Consider the following 17,704-nt stretch of genomic DNA (forward strand, 5'->3'; position numbering starts at 1 on the left):
GTTATCTAGTATCACTACCTAGTAGGTACTAACTAACTAACTAATAAGGGAATTCCCGAGATGAGGGTGCCAGGTGCATAGTAGTGATTTGCAACCATTCAAGCTCTTATTTAAAGAGTGAATAATTTATAAAGCCCGCCTCAGCTATAAATTCTTCGCAAACTTCTCCAGCTCATCCAAGGTTTTGAAGTTCAAGCTACCTACACGGTATGGGTACTAAGATCCTACAATACCACAAGTGGTGGCACGTGATGATAGCCAGCTCGGCCCCCGCCCCGACGTCTACCGCAGGGAGCTGGCCAGATGATCGGCTTCGTTCAGTCAGGTTTACCACCGATGATGGTCCTAAAAGGATGGAAACTTTCACATTTGCGCTATCCACGCAGGTAAACCTGCCTGTGTGGATCAAAATGTAAGCGCTCCGATCCAAGCCACTGTCTTGTTCTGGGAAGACTGACAATCCTATAGTGGCACGCTCGAGGGCAAACAGAAACAGATACCATTCTCGCGCCTTGTCCAAGACCCAGAGCTGCGATATCTCGGATCTACTCAGAACCCTGTATCGGATCTGTTTGTCACAGTCCAATTATGGTCCGACTCAAAGCCCCTTGGGGTACCCATGCAGACTGCCTACAAGGCATTCAAAGTGAGCCGAACATGGAATGAGTGGCTGCGCATGCCCATGCCAATTAAGGACGTACCCCGGAACTCACAGCTGGCAATTACGGCCTGGGACATATCTCCACTAGCAGGCGATAAAAGCCACTATGTCCCCTACGGAGGAACAACGATACAGCTGTTTGACAGCGAAGGCAAGCTGAAGATGGGACGTCAGAAGTGCAAGTTATACCGCCATAAAGCTGCGGATGGCTTCTCATCAACAACCACACCATCCACGCCTCCGCCCAAACGACGGAGACAGGGTACACGGGACCCTCTGGGCCCTTCGCCAGAGGAAGAGGAGTTGGAGCGAATTGAAGTATTGATCAAGAAGCATGAGATGGGTGACATCGCTCGAATTGACTGGATGGACCAGATGGTGTTCCGCCAATTGGAGAAGCTCAAAATACAAGCCGAAGAAGCGGCGAAGAAAAGAGCTATACTTATGTTAGCTTCTAAGCCAAAGGACACTACTGGCGGGGCTGATGATGATAGCTCCGATGACGAAGGTATCGACGACGAGAACTTTACCCTCTACGTGGAGCTCCCACGATATGATCATCCGATCGTTTGGGCTGATCATCACTACCCTGCGCCGCCCATATCCGGGTATACCCAGACTCTTCCCGTCCATCCCAACTCTGCACTGAAACCTGTCCCAGAGGTCCGGTTTGGCCCCGGTATCGAGGGAGCTGACGGTGCGGGCGTGATCAAGATCTATGATCCGGAAGTTGGAATGACTGGGAACCCGTGTGAAGACAAACACCGGCGGCTAATTCGTAGTCATCGCACGGGGATCATGGATCGGGACCTCAAGCCAAATCCCAAGAACCGCGATGAGTTGAATGTTATTCTATCATATGAACCGACGCAGGATCTGACCGCCGAAGAGAAAGACCTCATATGGCGGTTCAGATACTATTTAACTCGCGAAAAGCGGGCTTTGACCAAATTTGTCAAATCTGTCAACTGGCGAGATGATGGAGAATCTCGACAAGCCGTTGAGATCCTGCCCAAGTGGACTGACATCGATGTTGACGATGCTTTGGAGCTTCTAGGTCCCACTTTTGACAATCCTGCGGTACGCTCATATGCCGTGGCAAGACTACGCAAGGCAGATGACGAAGAACTCCTTCTTTATCTCCTACAACTGGTTCAAGCATTGAAGTATGAAGAGAATGCTGAAAACAATGGCGACGAGGCAGCCCACGACTCCTCACTAGCCAACTTCTTGATCGCCCGTGCGGCCAACAATTTCAAGCTCGGAAACTACCTACACTGGTACCTGATCGTTGAGTGCGACGACGCAGGCCCAGGGCCACAGCGTGAACTATTTGCCCGAGTCGAGTACGATTTCATGTCGGAGCTAGAGAAGATCCACGTCGAACACCGAAAGACTCTTCTACGACAAGGCGAGCTGGTCGCTGTGCTCTCGAAGATCGCCAAAGATGTTCGATTTTCCCGAGAGAACCGAGTTGTGAAAATCGAAAAGCTGAAGAAATCGCTCCGAGACCCAAAGAATGACTTGATTCATTTTGACCCCCCCACTGCCGTTGCCTTTGGACCCTGATGTTTTGCTCACTGGATGCTATCCTGACGAATCCAATGTCTTTAAATCCACACTGTCACCTCTTCAAATCACATTCAAGACAACCGACGGCCGGCGATACCCCCTGCTCTTCAAGATTGGTGACGACCTCCGCCAGGATCAGCTGGTCATTCAGATCATCATCCTCATGGACCGCCTTCTGCTAAAAGAGAACCTGGACTTGAAATTGACACCATACCGTATTCTAGCCACAAGCCCAACAGCAGGCGCAGTCCAGTTCATTCCTTCGACCTCCCTCTCCGCCGCATCCGCCAAGTACAAATCCATCCTCGCATACCTGAAAAAGCACAACCCGGACGAGAATGAACCCCTGGGTGTCCGCAAGGAGGCTATGGATACCTATATCAAATCCTGTGCTGGCTACTGCGTAATCACATACCTTCTTGGTGTCGGTGACCGCCATCTGGAGAATCTACTTTTGGCACCGGATGGTCACTTCTTCCACGCAGACTTCGGGTTCATCCTGGGCCGAGACCCTAAACCCTTTGCACCGATGATGAAACTCTGCAAAGAGATGGTTGAAGGAATGGGAGGCACTACCTCCCCTCACTACATGCAATTTAAACAGTATTGTTTCACGGCATATACTACGCTTCGCAAGTCCGCCAATCTGATCCTCAACCTTTTCAGTTTGATGGTGGATGCCAATATCCCTGATATTCGTGTGGAACCCGACAAAGCCGTACTGAAAGTCAAGGAACGCTTCCATCTGGAGATGACGGAAGAGGAAGCCATTCGCCACTTCGAGCAGCTTATTAGTGACAGCGTTAATGCTATATTTGGCGTTGTGATTGATCGTCTTCATGACTTTGTGCAGGGCTGGAGGGCATAACGTATTGACCCCGACTGCCGCGAATGCGAAAATTTATTACAGGGTCTGAGGATCTAATTGTTCAGGGAGTTGAGGCGAGGTCCCCCCCCCTTTTTTCTTTCAATTCACATAGACCTGGCGTGGCATGAGCGTTAAGAGAGGATACCCGGCAATGCTGCTTGCAGATAGAATAGCGAAGAATGTACTATGTCAATGCAAACAATATATGTTTAGTAGATGGCTAGGTACCTATGTTATTATTTAACTAGTCAGCTAATCTAAACCATTCCTCTAATCAGTACCTAGGTAGCTACGAGTTAGTATACACATAGCTGCTTTTTTTTTTCATGTAGCTAGTTGCCATAAGTAGAAAGTGGAGCTGTCAGCTGTCAGCTGACGTCATTTCATCGCGAGTCTCGATCGCACCTTGCCATTTGCAAAGTTGCGACTGCCTTCTCTTCTTTACCTTTGCTTACTTTTCCCCCTCAATTTCGCTCGTCTTCTCGATATTTCTCTACCTTTACCACTTCTACTACTAGTACTTTCACTACCCGCCTTTCTTCCATCGTTCAGCCAGCTGGACTAGTAACCTACCACTTCTCCAAACCTTCAGCCAACCGGCAACTGAGACATTCAACGCCAGGGAGAGCGCACCCGAGCTACCAGTAGCACTCAAAATGCCTCAACTTTTCCCTAACAATCCCTCGGAGCTGATGGTCATCCGAAATGTCACACCAAACATCATCACCATGAGTCTGCCATTCGCGCGATTCGGCATTATGCGATTCGGAGGCCGGGGGACACTAGGTATGTGAAGTTGCCCTTACAGCATGCCACTTTTGAGGTCTTTGCCCCCCTTTTGATTCACCTTTGCCGCTTTGAACTGGGCTTGAGCTAACTCCGCCTTGCGTGATGCAGTCAAGTTAACCACGGGCTCCCTCGCCGTCTTCTCTCCCGTCAGCCTCACACCAGAAGTGCGCGCAAAGGTTGAATCTCTGGGTGGCAACGTCAGGTATATCGCCGCGCCCGATCTCCAACACCACCTTCATCTCACGGCGTGGAAGAAGGCCTTCCCATCAGCACAAATAATCGCACCTGAGGGCCTCTGGGAGAAACGCCAATCTAACGCCGATTTCCGAGACACTCAGTTCGAGCACGTGTGGAAGAAAGATGCTGAACCTCCGAAAATTTCGGCAGAGTGGGACGCTGAGTTTGAAACCGAGTATGTGCATGGCCATGGCTCGCGCGAGCTCGTCTTCCTGCACAAGCCGTCGCGCACGGTCATCGAGGCGGATATGCTTTTCAATTTGCCCGCCAAAGAACAATACTCTAAGACCGATGATCAAGAACCGCTGAACTTAGCGACTAAGATGGTTCTGCCTCTTCTGTCTACCCAGGCCCATCCTGCTACCGGCCAGCGACGCTTTGCGTGGTACATTTTATCCTCCCACGACCGCGACGCGTTCACTACTTCCGTTCGCCGAATCATGCAATGGGATTTTGACCGAGTGATCCCGTGCCATGGAGATGTTATCGAGACAAACGCCCGATCCGTGTTCCAAAACGTGATGGCTTGGTTCTTGAAAGAAGATCAGAAGCATGTCTGAGATGGAAGCGCTTTCTGCCGGTGACGACTTAACTATGACGTGATGATGTTTCGCCTCTTATAGTATCATTTCCTGTCTATCGTTCCCCCTAATGGCCTGGACATAGTCTCTTGTGGTGTGGTGTATTTGTGATATCCTGTCGTGTTGAGGGTTGTGGATTTTGATCTCATTTGTATCATTAATCATGGAAGCCAAGACTATACTATAATTACCTCATGGCAAACAAAAGCAAAAAACCCAAGAACTAAAGAATCCAAGACAGAAATAGAAATAGGCAACTCCGTTATCCGTAGTACATACTTGCAGTGCATACAATACAATGGTGCACCGCCCGATCATGGGGGGGGGCGGGGGAGAACTACGCATCGCCTCAGCCACCGAAGCGATCTAGTCCATCCATCTCAGTGCATACCCGACATTGGCTTCACAGACAAGATTTGCAAACGAAAAATCGCTCGTGCAGAAAGGTACCGTGAGGGACACCTGCACTGTGAATCAGAGCAGACGGCACGCATTGCCGAAATCAAAGCTACCAAAGCTACTCAAATATCGAGTGCTGTCATCGTACAACGCGCTCCACTCTCGCCCCACGTCATAGGGCTGAAAGAAAATGAAGGCAAGGTAGAAGGAACACACCACCTTACTCTAAGTGTTCGACATCATACAATATTACCGCCACTGGCCGTTCCTGGACCAAGAACCGAAAGGATCAAAAAGTGGGCATCCTTGCAAGTCGGGATGAATTACTTGCCAATCCAAACTACGCAGCATGTCTTCGGGACGGCCTGAGCCCCAGGCTGCAGTGATCGGCCCCAGTGGAGCAGCCAGTCAACTAGGACATTGTCCATAGCGCAAGACGATCGACAACGGCCACGGGAGCAATCAGCCACACACCACACACGCCCTATTCAAGGGAGACTTCCTTGGTCGGTGCTTAATCTCCGCGGCCAGCGCATCATTTGGTCATTCCCCGGAAGGGAGGGGAAGGGGGAAGTCTTCTGAGAACTCGAACCGGGTCATTGTCAATGCGAGTGTTATTGGACAAGTCCAACCAAGGCCAGCGAACGAGAAACAGGGATAGCCCGGAAGTACATGTACTACTGGCAGGAGGGGGGGCAGAAACGAGACAGCCACCGACCACTTCCTTGGGGTTGGATTCTGACAGGACCAATGCGTCAGAAGCTCCTTGCTCCGATCGGATGAAGAAGCTCAAGCCACAGTTCACTGCATCAGCGGCGGCCAGTCCCCGCGAAATGGATTGCAGGGTTGACTAAAAAGCAGCCTAACTAACCTTGGAGAGTTTCCTTCTTCTTGTTTTCAACTAAGGTTCTCGCGTACAATTTTGAAGAGCAGAGGGTTGGGCGTCAATGCAAAATGCAAAATGCTGCATGGCGGCCAATCATACACCTGTCTCTCTCTTGCTTGAACGTGTGCGTTTTTTTCGAGCTCTGTACTTCGTATGTCATGCCGGCTTACACTAGTTGCTTGAAGAAGGCCATCTGACGACATCGGGCTGGGTCTTGGATTGACACTCAGCAGGGTGTGGGTCTGACCTTGGTGCGTTCTCGACGCTGCCCTTTTTTTTAAAAATGTTATTTCTAATTGATTGGATTTTTAGACATTTTATTTTTGGGTACACTTTCTCATGGACTGGTAGTTTTGTGGGCCCTTGCTTGGGAGAGCGGGTCTCTCCCTCGTTCGCCTGCCTGCCTGTCTGTGTGACAATCACCCGACCTCTTATATATCTCCTTCTGTTCCCTCCGACTAACTGGCATTTCCTTATATTTCAAGCTTCAGGCCTTCCGAGTCAGCTCTAATACCCTATCAAGCTTCGGGCTAGCTCTATCATTCCGGCTTGCTATCAAAACAAAGAACTACCACCCGGCTAACTATACTTCATCATGCCCGTCATTTCACGTCTCGTCTCCATCCCCCTTCGCATCGCGGAGATCGCCTTCGGTGCGGTATGTCTGCGATATCAGTCTACAGATCCAACTCGCAAATTATATTCTAACCTTGGAATCTGATCTAGGTTGTCGCGGGTATCGTCGGTCACTACCTGCACTCGTTCCGCGGGATCGAGCCTTGGCCACAGGGTCGCTGGATTTACACCGAAGTTGTGGCCGGCATCTCGATACTTTTCGGCCTGCTATGGCTGATTCCATTCTCATCGGGCTTCTTTACCTGGCCTCGTACGTTTCCCATGGTACAGCATTTGGAGTCTAGAAACATTCTAACATAATTCAGTTGATGTGCTCATCTCCTTCGCCTGGTTCGCTGCTTTCGGTCTTCTCGTCAACACAATCAACCAGCTTTCAGGGTGCGGAGGAATCTGGAACTGGAACTTTTTACACCGCCGCAACGATGTATGTGGACGCTGGAAGGCTGCCGAGGCCTTTGCCTTCTTGTCCGCTATTATCTGGCTCGTTTCTGCGCTCGTTGTATGTGCCATCGCTTCCCAGTACAAGCCCCCAAGAATCAATGTTAATAACTTTCCAGGGTATTTGGTTCACTTTCCGCAAGCGCGACTCCACCGCGGGAACCACCCGTCGTCGTCGTTGGGGTCGCAACCGTGGCGCCGATGCCGCTTAATTCACCTGACAGTGCTAAAGACAAACTACTTGATTACTCGGTGCAACACTCTACAGCTATCTAGCGGGCTTACCCGTACGATTGATGCAGCTTTGAACAACACATATGATTTACGGTCGTTTCATGGAATCTATTTTTGAAATTCTCGTCGCATTCTCCTCATGATGAGGCCAACGAATTACGACTTACGTTGATACCCTTGGTGGAACTTATTTTTGGTGCTGGTTTTTGATGTCACGTCATAGTCATTCGCTACAATAAACAGATATTTTATTTCTACAACTCCACCTCTACAAATGAGATGTCCACTTATAGTATAGATCGCTATGGTCTTCCCCGCAATTGGGGGGCGTGATTACCCGGTTTACCTGAGTCATCCTTCATACACTCCTCTATGCCTTTGACCACTCTTCAAGTGTTCCAGATTACCAAATGAACCTCAAACTATCTCTTCCAAGATGAATGATGGCAATCAGATCCGCCTCCAGGAATCTAGACCTCCGGGTATTCACGAGCCAGACTCCTCAGATGCGCAACAAAGAGCGATGGACCTCGAGCAGATCGACTCGAGACAAGTCGAATCTAGCAAGACGAAATTATCTGTGCTCATAGGATCTGGAATAATCCAACTACCTATATGGGGTACGTTTGTTGGCCACATGAATCAGATAGCATCTTACTCACGCACCCGCAGGCTTTGCTATGAGCTACGGTATCTTTCAGGAATACTACTCGGAAAACTGGACATTCGAAGGCGACCGCCGCATTACCGGTATCATTGGCACAACCGCGAATGGCGTCATGTACCTATCCATGCCATTTCTTTTCGCACTCTTCACAAGACGCTGGGCTCGCTGGCGTCAAACTGCCGCTCTAACCGGGACAGTAATCGCATGCATTAGCTTCTTTCTTTCCGCCTACAGCACGGCCGTCTGGCACCTGTTTGCTACGCAGGGGATCCTATCCGCGCTTGGATGCGCCTTGATCTACAGCCCGACAACCCTCTCTCTCGGCGAATGGTACACAACCAGCAATCGTGCTTTGGCATATGGGATCGTTCTTTCTTGCAAGAACATCGTCGGTACAAGCTGTCCCTTCATGCTTCGAGCATTAATTGATGCATATGGCTACAAAACTACGCTGAAAGTATGGACCGCTATCGTCGGGGGTTCAAGCATTATCGCCATATTCATGATACCAATCCATCCTTCCAAATTGACGATTCACCAGACTCGAGCACGGCAAATCCCGTGGCATTTCCTCAGACACCGATCGATCTACTTCTACAGCATCGCAATTATCTTCCAAAGTTCTGGCTATGGTATCCCGCAGACTTATCTGAGCACTTACGCCCGAGATATCGCCCTGTTATCCCAAACATCGGGCACTTTGATGTTAGCCCTATTCAATGCGCCTGGTATAATTGCCTCGGCTTTCTTCGGGTGGCTGAGCGACAACAAGAAATTCCCTCTGTCTGCGCAGGCAGTCTCTGCAATCCCACCAATCTGCAGCGCTCTCTCGGCTTTCCTTTTTTGGGGCTTGACATCGGAGGGCGCACTTGGCCTGCTTATAGTCTTCTCCATGACGTTTGGATTCTTCTCCGGTGGTTACAGTGCTACCTGGGGAGGGATGCTGAAGCAAATTGAGCGCGAGTCCGTGGAGAGAAATGAAGCCGTTGACCCTGGAATGCTTTATGGCCTACTGAATGGCGTCAGAGGTGTCGGTTACGCAAGCGGAGGCATCGCTGGAATGGCACTTCTTAAGGCTGGGACTATCGTGGCTAGTCAGCGTTTCGCGTTCGGGTCCTCTTATGGTCCTCTGATTCTCTTTACGGGGCTCTCTTCACTTGTCGGGGATGGGTTGTTCTATGGAGGTGGAACCCGAAGAGATTCTTGTTATTAGTGTTGCGAGCGTAGAATTGGAGAAATCTCTAAATAGTATCAATAGTCAGACCCTCGAATTGTACATCAAGATCATCGCCACTTTCTTTAGATGGTCTCGCGGCATAAACCCCAACCAAACATTCTTCAGTCTCCTTGCCTTGAAAGATCCAAGTGATTTCGCGTTGAGGAATTCTGCGAGTTCCATCGAGGAGATAGATCCATAGGGTGTCGCCCTTTTCTCTGATCATCTCCAACGTCACCGATTTGCAGCCCGGGGGCACGGCCTGAAAACACCAATCCGAGCCTCGGTCTTTCGAAACAGTGCTCAAATGAACTGCGTCGTTCACTAGCTCAAGACCTGCTTTCACCCATTTGCGAGAGCCATCCTCTCCCTTGACGACCATGATAAGACCTCCCTGGTCATACTTCTGTGTGAGATTGGCATGGATGGTGACTTGGACTCGTTGGAAGGCTAGGAGTGGCATATCACGATGTAGAATTGGCGCATTGAATCTTTCTGTATTGGGTGGGTTTGACCACGCATCTGTTGAAGGTTGTGCAGTGACTGTGAAAGTATCAGGGATGAATCCGTTCCCGGGAACGGCTTTGGATGAATTGAGGAAGCTGAATTGCGACATGATGGTTGAAGATAGTATGAAGGCTGGAGGGTATTCAGTGAAGATTAGATTACAAGAAATAAGTGGGATATTGGGGGTGTAATGGATTTTTCAATCATTTTCATCCCACAGGTATTCTAATCAAAAGCAAGCCGGTAAACTTTAAAGAAGCAAGTCGAGCGGGCTGAACTTCCCAATTAGGAAGCCAAGGCAGCTCAGGCATTCAGGCAGAACGCTGGAAATTGAATCCGTGCTACATGACTGCCAAAACCATTGGACCGGATATTTGATGGAAAGAAATCATCGAACCAGGACTAGTATACTCCCCGCGGAGTATCAACCGTGATCAAGGTGCAGTGTTGGTGGCAACCGACGCGGGGCAGTGTTAGTTAGGGCATTCATTCCCTGGCCTGGACCAGTCCACACGATCTATCCACCAATGCAGAGATCCTGCAGCATTTCGCAGCTACTACAACAGGCCCAAAAGGACAGCTATTCCACTATGGCAGGTGAGAAATGAACATGAAACAGTCACTGCTTCACCAATTGAAACACCTCGTCGATCATCATGCCAGATGACTAAGACACAAATACCGGCCCAGAAGATATTAGCAGCTTGGCATAATGGAGTCCCCACGTTGTCTTTTCACGATCACTTCTTTTACTTCGAAGTCGTGGTCGTGCCAAAATGCGATTACAACTAGGGTCTCCAGGCGAGCAACAAAGGGACGGATCCCCCTCCTCGCTCAGCCATTCCGACATCCTGGTTTCTGCGCCCGAGCGGCGGCTAAACACGCAATATCAGGATGCAGAGCCTGAGCCTCAACCTGAGCCCCAGGGCACGCATGAGCATCGCTTCAGCAGCGACTCAATCGGTGATATAGAATTGGGCAATGTGCCCTTATTACCGGGTGATTTTCACCGGGACAATTCGTTTGACTCGACGCTCTCGGACTTGGATTACCAGAACCAGGATTTGCCTAGGTCAAGGGTGACGGCTCATGACCCGTCGTTTGATTGCTCGAGCTCTTGGCTCTTCTATCAATGGCTTCGTGGGCCGGTGCCTCCCAAAATTTACCACATTGAGCCGTGGTTCCCACGGTGGCAGGCTGCGCCGGCGCGTCTTGTCGATCGGTGGGCGAAGCGGCCGACAGCCAAAATTGCATTGCTGGCGACTGTCCTGATAGTTTGGATTGCTGTGTTTTTCTCCTTGTTGAAGTCTTCTATCGCGGGTCAAGAGATTTTGGGCTATGGACAGCCGGTTAAACTGTCGTGTCACGCGCGCTTGTGGTACGTCATGCTCACCTTAATTGCCTTAAGACTGAGCTAGGGTTGAATTGAATTGTTTTCAAATACTAATATTTTTTCATTTAGGAGCAATGCAACCGAATGCGGACTGAATGGTGATCTTTGTCGTCCTTTCGATGAACAGTCCTTCGCTTTTCGTTGTCCATCTGGCTGCTCAGCCGCCATCCTGCTCGAGCCCTACAATGTAGGCGCTGAGGAGTACAACTACCGCCCTCTTGTTGTCGGCGGTAGAACGTTCAAAAACAACAGTCCTATGAGTGGCCATTATCGTGGCGACTCGTCCATTTGCGCATCGGCTCTCCACGCAGGAGTCATCGATGATGCGACAGGTGGATGCGGTATCCTGCACCGCACGGGCCTACAGGATAAATTCGAAAATGTGACAAAAAATGGAATCGCTAGTATCGATTTCCAGTCCAATTTTCCCATGTCATTTAAGGTGACCCGACAAGCAAGCTCATCGGGTTCCAGCGAAGCCAAGCTTGTTGAGTGCTCCGACATCCGCTGGTCACTATTCGCATTTACTTTGGTCGTGACGATCTTGCTTTCCATGACCATCACCTCGCCACCAGCATTTTATGCCTCAATATTCTTTATAGTCTGGTTCCAGGTGGCTATGGCATCCGACCCACCATCTTCGTCAGGTTACTACAGCCTCGTCTCAACAGGACTGGGTCGTTTCCTACCAGGTGCCTTTGTAGGATTTGTACTATACTATTTCTGTGTCTGGCGCACACTACACAACCTGGACGCACACGTCGACAAAACTATCCTCTGGCTGGGTGGCTGCTGGGTCGGCGCCCTAAACACAGACACATTCGACCGCATCCCCATCTCCCGCCTCACACCCCACGACCTCGAACAACAACCCGGCGCGATCCCAGCCCTGATTATCATTATCAGCTGCCTGATATTCATCACCTTCCTTCAAGCTTGGGGATTCCGCCGCGAGGGTCGCTTCTTCTCCCAACTCCGCGTATACGGCGCGCTCGTCTTGGGCGTCCTCATCCTGGTCGCCGTGCCAAACATGAACCTCCGCATCCACCACTATATCCTTTCCCTCCTCCTCTTGCCAGGCACAACCCTCCAAACTCGACCCAGTCTTCTATTTCAGGGTATTCTGGTCGGCCTCTTCATCAACGGTATCGCACGGTGGGGCTTCGACTCCATCCTCCAAACACCCGCTTCTCTACTAGATGGCGGCCGCCTAGGCACAGTCCCTCCAAACATCGACCCACCCCAAATTCCAGACCTAAACCACGTCATCTTCAATTTCCCCGATCTTCCTCCTTCCGTTGACGGTATCGGCGTCATCGTCAACGATGTTCTGCGCTACCAGGAGTTCAAGTCCAAGGACAGAAGCTCGATTCCTGCATTGGATTGGAAGCGAGAACACTCGGGCCAGGAGGAGTATTTCCGCTTTGGCTTTGTGCATATTAATGCCCTTGGTGGCGTTTGGTATGAGGATTTCTCTGACGCGGCGACCTGGCGGGCTACCGGTCAGTATCTTATTCCCGGGTCCAATGTTACCTCGGGGTATAGCGCGGAATAGTTGGGTTTGTTTTGACTGATCACCGAGGTTCGTATCCTTTATTCTATTGATTCGGGCTTCAACGGCCAGTATAGACTGTGGTTTGTTTGGAAAGAAACCTGCACATAGATCGAGCGTTGTGTATATAAACTACCTGGCAGTTGTAGAAGTTTTGCTGTCAGAGTTCGCGCAAATAGAGTGTCAACTTCTTGTTTTCTCATCCCGGATTTGCCCATCTATCAACTTCTAGTTGAAGCTATGGACACCTAGATTCAAGTTCAAGTTGTGGAGTATATTATTAGTAGTAGCCAAATGCTTAGAAATACCATTCAAGAGCTTGGCAGTTCTAGATTGTGTTCAAGTACTGCTAGTAGCTGAAGGCCTTCAAGGTTATGTCATCAATTGGAACAGCATCAGAATTCCAAGTTTATTGTGAGCTATATGAACATGCGATGTCTGACTTGGAGGACTTGAGGGAAATGCGATGTAAGCAAATCGCATTCAAATCGTATTCATATTCAGGTATCGTATAAACAAAGCCAATATGACACATGCCACAAGATGTAGCAAAATAGAATATACCCGAGAAGCCAAAACCCATACACTCCGCATGGCGAATTTTATATGCCATGAGCCGCTGGAACCCAAACGCCAGCCCGTAGATGCAATATTGAAGGGCTAAAACAATATCAAATAAAAAAAAAAGCGACACAAGAGGCTTCTGCGTTTAGCCCTTTGTGTAGTTACGGCATTTCACCTGAACGACTTTTTGCGTCCCATCATCCTCGATGACAAGCGCGGTCAATTTGCCACCTTTCACACATCCAGAGTCAAGGCCCTTGGCATATTTGCGGATTTTGAGCGAGGTTTTGGCGTCGTGGCCGTAGATGATAGTCATGAGCTCGGAACGGGGGTCTTCGTTGGATGAGGAGAGGCTCTTCTGCAAGGCCGATTGGTGTTTATCAAACATCTGGGTCATATTAGCGCGTCGCTCGTCAGCTTCGAATGAAATGTCTTTCTTACCTTGGCCCATTTCAGACCTTCACTCGATTCACTCGGGACATGTGTATCCACATCAATGGTTCGCATTGTCATCACAAGAGACGGATCCTGCTTCTCGAGCTCCACGCCCGGAACAATACCACCGTGGACAACAACAACCTGCCCCATAGTGGGGATCTGGCCGACATTCAAAATGACCGGACAAGTGCCCAACCACTGCGCCTGCTCGTCGCTCAAGGCGCGAGCCAAAGCGCGTTCCTTCAACTGCTTCTCGGTATAAAGATCGATACCCACATCTTCCTCTTCCGTGAAAGTCTGCGTGTCCACCATTTCCTTCCGCAAAAGTAAGACCCGGTCCTCGTGGTTTCCACGCACACACGAAGCCGACAATTCTCGCGCCATGTCCACGACACCAGCACTATCGGGCCCCCTGTTGATCAAGTCGCCCGTGAAAACGAGGTGGTCACCCTTCTCGTTTGAGAAAGAAACTTTCTCTAAGAGCTCAGACACTGTATGACCATGTCAGCACGCCATGTCAATTCCATCCGTCGATTCGACCCAACCTACATTCATCCTTACACCCATGTACATCTCCGACAACAACCAAACGCCTCCGAGTCCCCGCACCGAGGGTCTCCACATCCACCGGACCGCCGGGGAGGAACTTCGGATCCATAGTCTGAATGAGAGTCAAATCATCAAACTTCGGCAACGCATTTGTCCCAAACCACCCCGTCGTCTTGGAATCGACATCCAGAGCACGAATCATCTCCGCGCGGTCCTGCAGCATCGGCGAAATAGCCAGGCCCCAGCCCGCCCAGCCGAGTAGGAAGAGCGTCAAATATACGATCACGTATCTGCGGAATCGCGGCGCCGCAAGGACCGACAGGGCCATCTGCACCCAGCGCGGGTGCTCATTCTCGTTCGCGGAGGTGAGGGGGTGGTAGGCTGGAGAGGAGGATTGCCATCCATTGCGAACGGAGTCGATCAGGGGTTTGGAGAAGCGGGAGAACCCGTTGGTGGAGCGCTGTCGACTGTGGCCATGGTGGAAGGAGTCGGGGTGATGATTTGGATCTTCGAGTTCGTATTTGTCCTGTGAGGCCATGATCAAGATCGCGGAGGAGTAGACATGGAATGATATGTCAAGAAGAAGAACCAGGGAAGAGGGGGTTGGTCAGACACGCTTGGCAAAGAAGGCAGTTTCATTATCTTGGCCGCATCAGAGAGCAGCCTAAGTTCAACTGGGGAACTCTCGGATTCGGAAGGCGGGACCCACTTGAGGCGTCCCGTGGATCATCGATCGTCCCGGCCATCCCAGTAAACTAGTATAGTATACTTACGATATTATGTGTACTAGTAAGGATTGTTGATTGAATTGATTACTCTACAGTCATTTGATCATGATAAATTTCCCCATTTCCCCACTTCACCGGTACTGTTCCAGCTCATCCGCCTCCTGTCGCCGCAGGTTCACGCGTTGTAGCACTGTCTCATCATAAAGCTCCTCGACCTTCTTGTCTCCACGTAGAACCTCACGTTCGTGACGAGTGGCCTCGTCCTTGGTCATGCAAACCAGATCCTTCAGGTCGATAGGAATATACTTCTGTCCCTCTTTCGCCATATCCGCGTCCACAGCGAATCCACGCGCGGGGACTTCCCACGGCATCAACACCAGGCGGTTGTATAAGCCACTGATGGCACTTCTTCCCCGCCAGACTTCCTCTGTCAAGTAGGCAATATCGTCCTTGCTGACTGGCAGGCGCAGACCAGTGGGGTCCTCGCCAGCTAAGTGTCGGTTCAGCTTTTCCATGGCACCTTGGAAGGCACCCAGCATACCATCGTACAGCTTATCCCGGCCCTTGGCGCCCACAGTGTAGTCGATCGGGTACCCTGATACACTGCAAATGACATGATTGGCGACAGTGTAGCCAAAGACTGCAGGCATGGTTCCCAGAACCGGAAGAATGCGTACTCGGAAATCCGGGAGAACACCCAGCTCGCCAACTTTACCCTTGGCGAATTCATCCTCGGGAAGAGGGAGTAGACTGGCCTTCCCAGGACCGGGCTTCTCGGTCGAGAATACCGTCGGAATCCCAGAGCTAACACCCTTGGCCTTCAATTTGCGCCGGGTGCTGCGCGAGAGAGGATCATCGGTGCTGGCGGAAATATCACCAACAACGACGCGAGTCGGGTCTGACTTGCAGCCTGCCCCCATGGACGAGATGACGGGAAGCGAGTTGGCGTGACAGTAGTGGAGCAAGTCGACCTTCGAGGTGATATTGTCGATGCAGTCGAGCACGTAGTCTGGTCGTCGTCCCTCTCCTTCGTGTGTCAGAGTCCAAGGACCAAGGAGGGAATCGGCCGCCTCTTTGCCGAAAAGTTCGTTGCGGCAGTCGAACATGACCCATGGAGCGATTTGCTCCAATCTCCTCCGGATACAGTGTACTTTGGATGTTCCCACGTCAGCCAGTGTGGCCAGCGCATGGCGGTTAAGTGATGACAGGGTCACTTGGTCGAAATCGATGAGACGGATCTTAGCCACGCCTGAGCGAGCCAGTGCGGCGGCAGCATGCGATCCAACACCACCACAGCCCACAACAACGATGTAAGAGGATCGGAGCTTCGCAAGTCCGTCGTCGGTGAGGAAAACACGGTTTCGGGCGAGTTGTTCCAAGATCAGATCTGTTCATAGGTCACACTCGTTAGCTTCATTGCTTCGTCGGAGACATGTGGGAAATAATACCATCATCGTAGTCGCCTTTCTGTGCCCGACGAGCTAGAGCTGAGCTACGCTCATCCTCCTTGCTCATCGGGATTCCATTGTCGGCGATACCAAATTCTGTGAGCTTGGGTTGTTGTCAGCGTTCCGTTCCTCTTATCGCGAATTTGGAATCTGGCAATCTCCCACAAAAAGAGCTTGGAAGCCTTACCTTCTCCGCATGGTGCGCCTCGTTGAGAACCGGGATAGAAGCCTTGAGGTCATGAACAGCCTCGTTCCGCTTGTAAGCCTGGTATCCAAAGATTGCACCGGCGACTGCAGCTCCGGAGAGCACGGCGGTTGTCGCAAGCTGGTTATTGGACGAACCAGCCTGGCGATGCAACCACGAAGCCATATTTCCAAGCACGCCTTTCTCTTCCGGATTCGGTGTATCTCGTTCTCGTTCTGCGTCTTCGTCTGTAGCTCCTCGGTCTCGGGGAAGCACTTGGCGGGGATTGCGCTCAGGCTGGGCAAATCTAGCATCCAAATCGTCAGAATCAAATCCATAGTCGAGATCACCTTCATCAGGTGCCTGCCACCACCTAGAGCCTGGGGGAGCCATAGTGGAATCAGACAGCGTCCAGATCTGGGCAGCACTCACCGTTCTTAGGGGCAATTGGGCCACTATTATAAGAATGCGCTTCTGCAGGGCCATGTGCTCATCGGTTCCACCATTGGGCGATTCGGTTGCAAAGCGGTGAGGTCGAGCCGCGGCCCTCGAGCGATAATGTCAAACCCGACGACGCGTTTCTTTTTCTCCGCATATCTGCACCGCAGGTGAGTTTTCGCAACAGCTGGTTGGAATGAGAGGTGGTCAAATACTGACAATTTTCTGCGCAGACCTGAAAAACAAAGCATCCGTGCTTTTTTCCAGCCTCAATGACGATAACCATCACAAGAGCTTCTCACGACACGTCCAAGTTTCTTGGATCAGGCGGCGGAGTACATCCCTCAATGGCCTCGCTGTTGCTCATGTGGAAGTCACGTCTGCTTGTATGTGGGTGACTGAGAACATGAACAGAAATCTAAGAGGCTTGCTGCAATCATCTCATGATAGCTGCGAACCGGTCTGCCACAATGCCCGTCCCGTCCAATGTTGACGTTTGACCTGGTGGGACTCGATGCCAATTGTACACCTGATGAGCGTGTGCATTCAGTATCTGATTGGAAAATACTTTAATTGACGACTTACCATGTAGCACTGACCACCCAGCCTGTTTTGTTGGTGCCAATCTCCGCATACAATACATTCGAGTTCTTTGCAACAGCGCATCTCAAAATCCAGCCCTAATCCCCAATCCTTTACCAAGTCGCAAACCCACCCAA

At 50.7% G+C, this 17,704-nt stretch overlaps 8 protein-coding genes across 8 annotated transcripts; 5 read left to right on the forward strand and 3 right to left on the reverse strand.

Annotated features, from left to right (window-relative positions):
- Positions 1-209: 209 nt before the first annotated feature.
- On the forward strand, positions 210-3,101 carry N7533_004155 (phosphatidylinositol 3-kinase VPS34; the record flags this gene model as incomplete). The annotated part of the gene is made up of 3 exons (XM_057100805.1): positions 210-412; positions 469-2,212; positions 2,310-3,101. 3 exons carry the CDS (start codon positions 210-212, stop codon positions 3,099-3,101), a joined length of 2,739 nt encoding a protein of 912 aa, XP_056960435.1.
- A 656-nt stretch (positions 3,102-3,757) lies between these two features.
- On the forward strand, positions 3,758-4,687 carry N7533_004156 (uncharacterized protein; the record flags this gene model as incomplete). Its single annotated transcript, XM_057100806.1, has 2 exons — positions 3,758-3,887; positions 3,999-4,687. 2 exons carry the CDS (start codon positions 3,758-3,760, stop codon positions 4,685-4,687), a joined length of 819 nt encoding a protein of 272 aa, XP_056960436.1.
- A 1,901-nt stretch (positions 4,688-6,588) lies between these two features.
- N7533_004157 (MARVEL domain-containing protein) lies at positions 6,589-7,279 on the forward strand (the record flags this gene model as incomplete). The annotated part of the gene is made up of 4 exons (XM_057100807.1): positions 6,589-6,651; positions 6,720-6,879; positions 6,935-7,128; positions 7,187-7,279. The coding sequence occupies 4 exons, from the start codon at positions 6,589-6,591 to the stop codon at positions 7,277-7,279; spliced, it is 510 nt and encodes a 169-aa protein (XP_056960437.1).
- A 458-nt stretch (positions 7,280-7,737) lies between these two features.
- N7533_004158 (monocarboxylate transporter) lies at positions 7,738-9,181 on the forward strand (the record flags this gene model as incomplete). Its single annotated transcript, XM_057100808.1, has 2 exons — positions 7,738-7,921; positions 7,974-9,181. 2 exons carry the CDS (start codon positions 7,738-7,740, stop codon positions 9,179-9,181), a joined length of 1,392 nt encoding a protein of 463 aa, XP_056960438.1.
- A 28-nt stretch (positions 9,182-9,209) lies between these two features.
- Positions 9,210-9,800, reverse strand: N7533_004159 (DUF1349 domain-containing protein; the record flags this gene model as incomplete). The annotated part of the gene is made up of 1 exon (XM_057100809.1): positions 9,210-9,800. The coding sequence occupies one exon, from the start codon at positions 9,798-9,800 to the stop codon at positions 9,210-9,212; it is 591 nt and encodes a 196-aa protein (XP_056960439.1).
- A 667-nt stretch (positions 9,801-10,467) lies between these two features.
- On the forward strand, positions 10,468-12,639 carry N7533_004160 (uncharacterized protein; the record flags this gene model as incomplete). Its single annotated transcript, XM_057100810.1, has 2 exons — positions 10,468-11,069; positions 11,154-12,639. 2 exons carry the CDS (start codon positions 10,468-10,470, stop codon positions 12,637-12,639), a joined length of 2,088 nt encoding a protein of 695 aa, XP_056960440.1.
- A 706-nt stretch (positions 12,640-13,345) lies between these two features.
- N7533_004161 (putative serine/threonine-protein phosphatase) lies at positions 13,346-14,725 on the reverse strand (the record flags this gene model as incomplete). The annotated part of the gene is made up of 3 exons (XM_057100811.1): positions 13,346-13,588; positions 13,642-14,129; positions 14,188-14,725. The coding sequence occupies 3 exons, from the start codon at positions 14,723-14,725 to the stop codon at positions 13,346-13,348; spliced, it is 1,269 nt and encodes a 422-aa protein (XP_056960441.1).
- Positions 14,726-15,046: 321 nt separating this feature from the next.
- Positions 15,047-16,940, reverse strand: N7533_004162 (tRNA threonylcarbamoyladenosine dehydratase; the record flags this gene model as incomplete). The annotated part of the gene is made up of 3 exons (XM_057100812.1): positions 15,047-16,302; positions 16,364-16,466; positions 16,551-16,940. 3 exons carry the CDS (start codon positions 16,938-16,940, stop codon positions 15,047-15,049), a joined length of 1,749 nt encoding a protein of 582 aa, XP_056960442.1.
- Positions 16,941-17,704: the final 764 nt, after the last annotated feature.

The sequence above is a fragment of the Penicillium manginii genome (assembly GCF_028828005.1).
Source record: "Penicillium manginii strain IBT 31320 chromosome Unknown utg000004l:1.0-7231830.0:1.0-7236170.0, whole genome shotgun sequence".
Taxonomy (NCBI): Eukaryota; Fungi; Ascomycota; class Eurotiomycetes; order Eurotiales; family Aspergillaceae; genus Penicillium; species Penicillium manginii.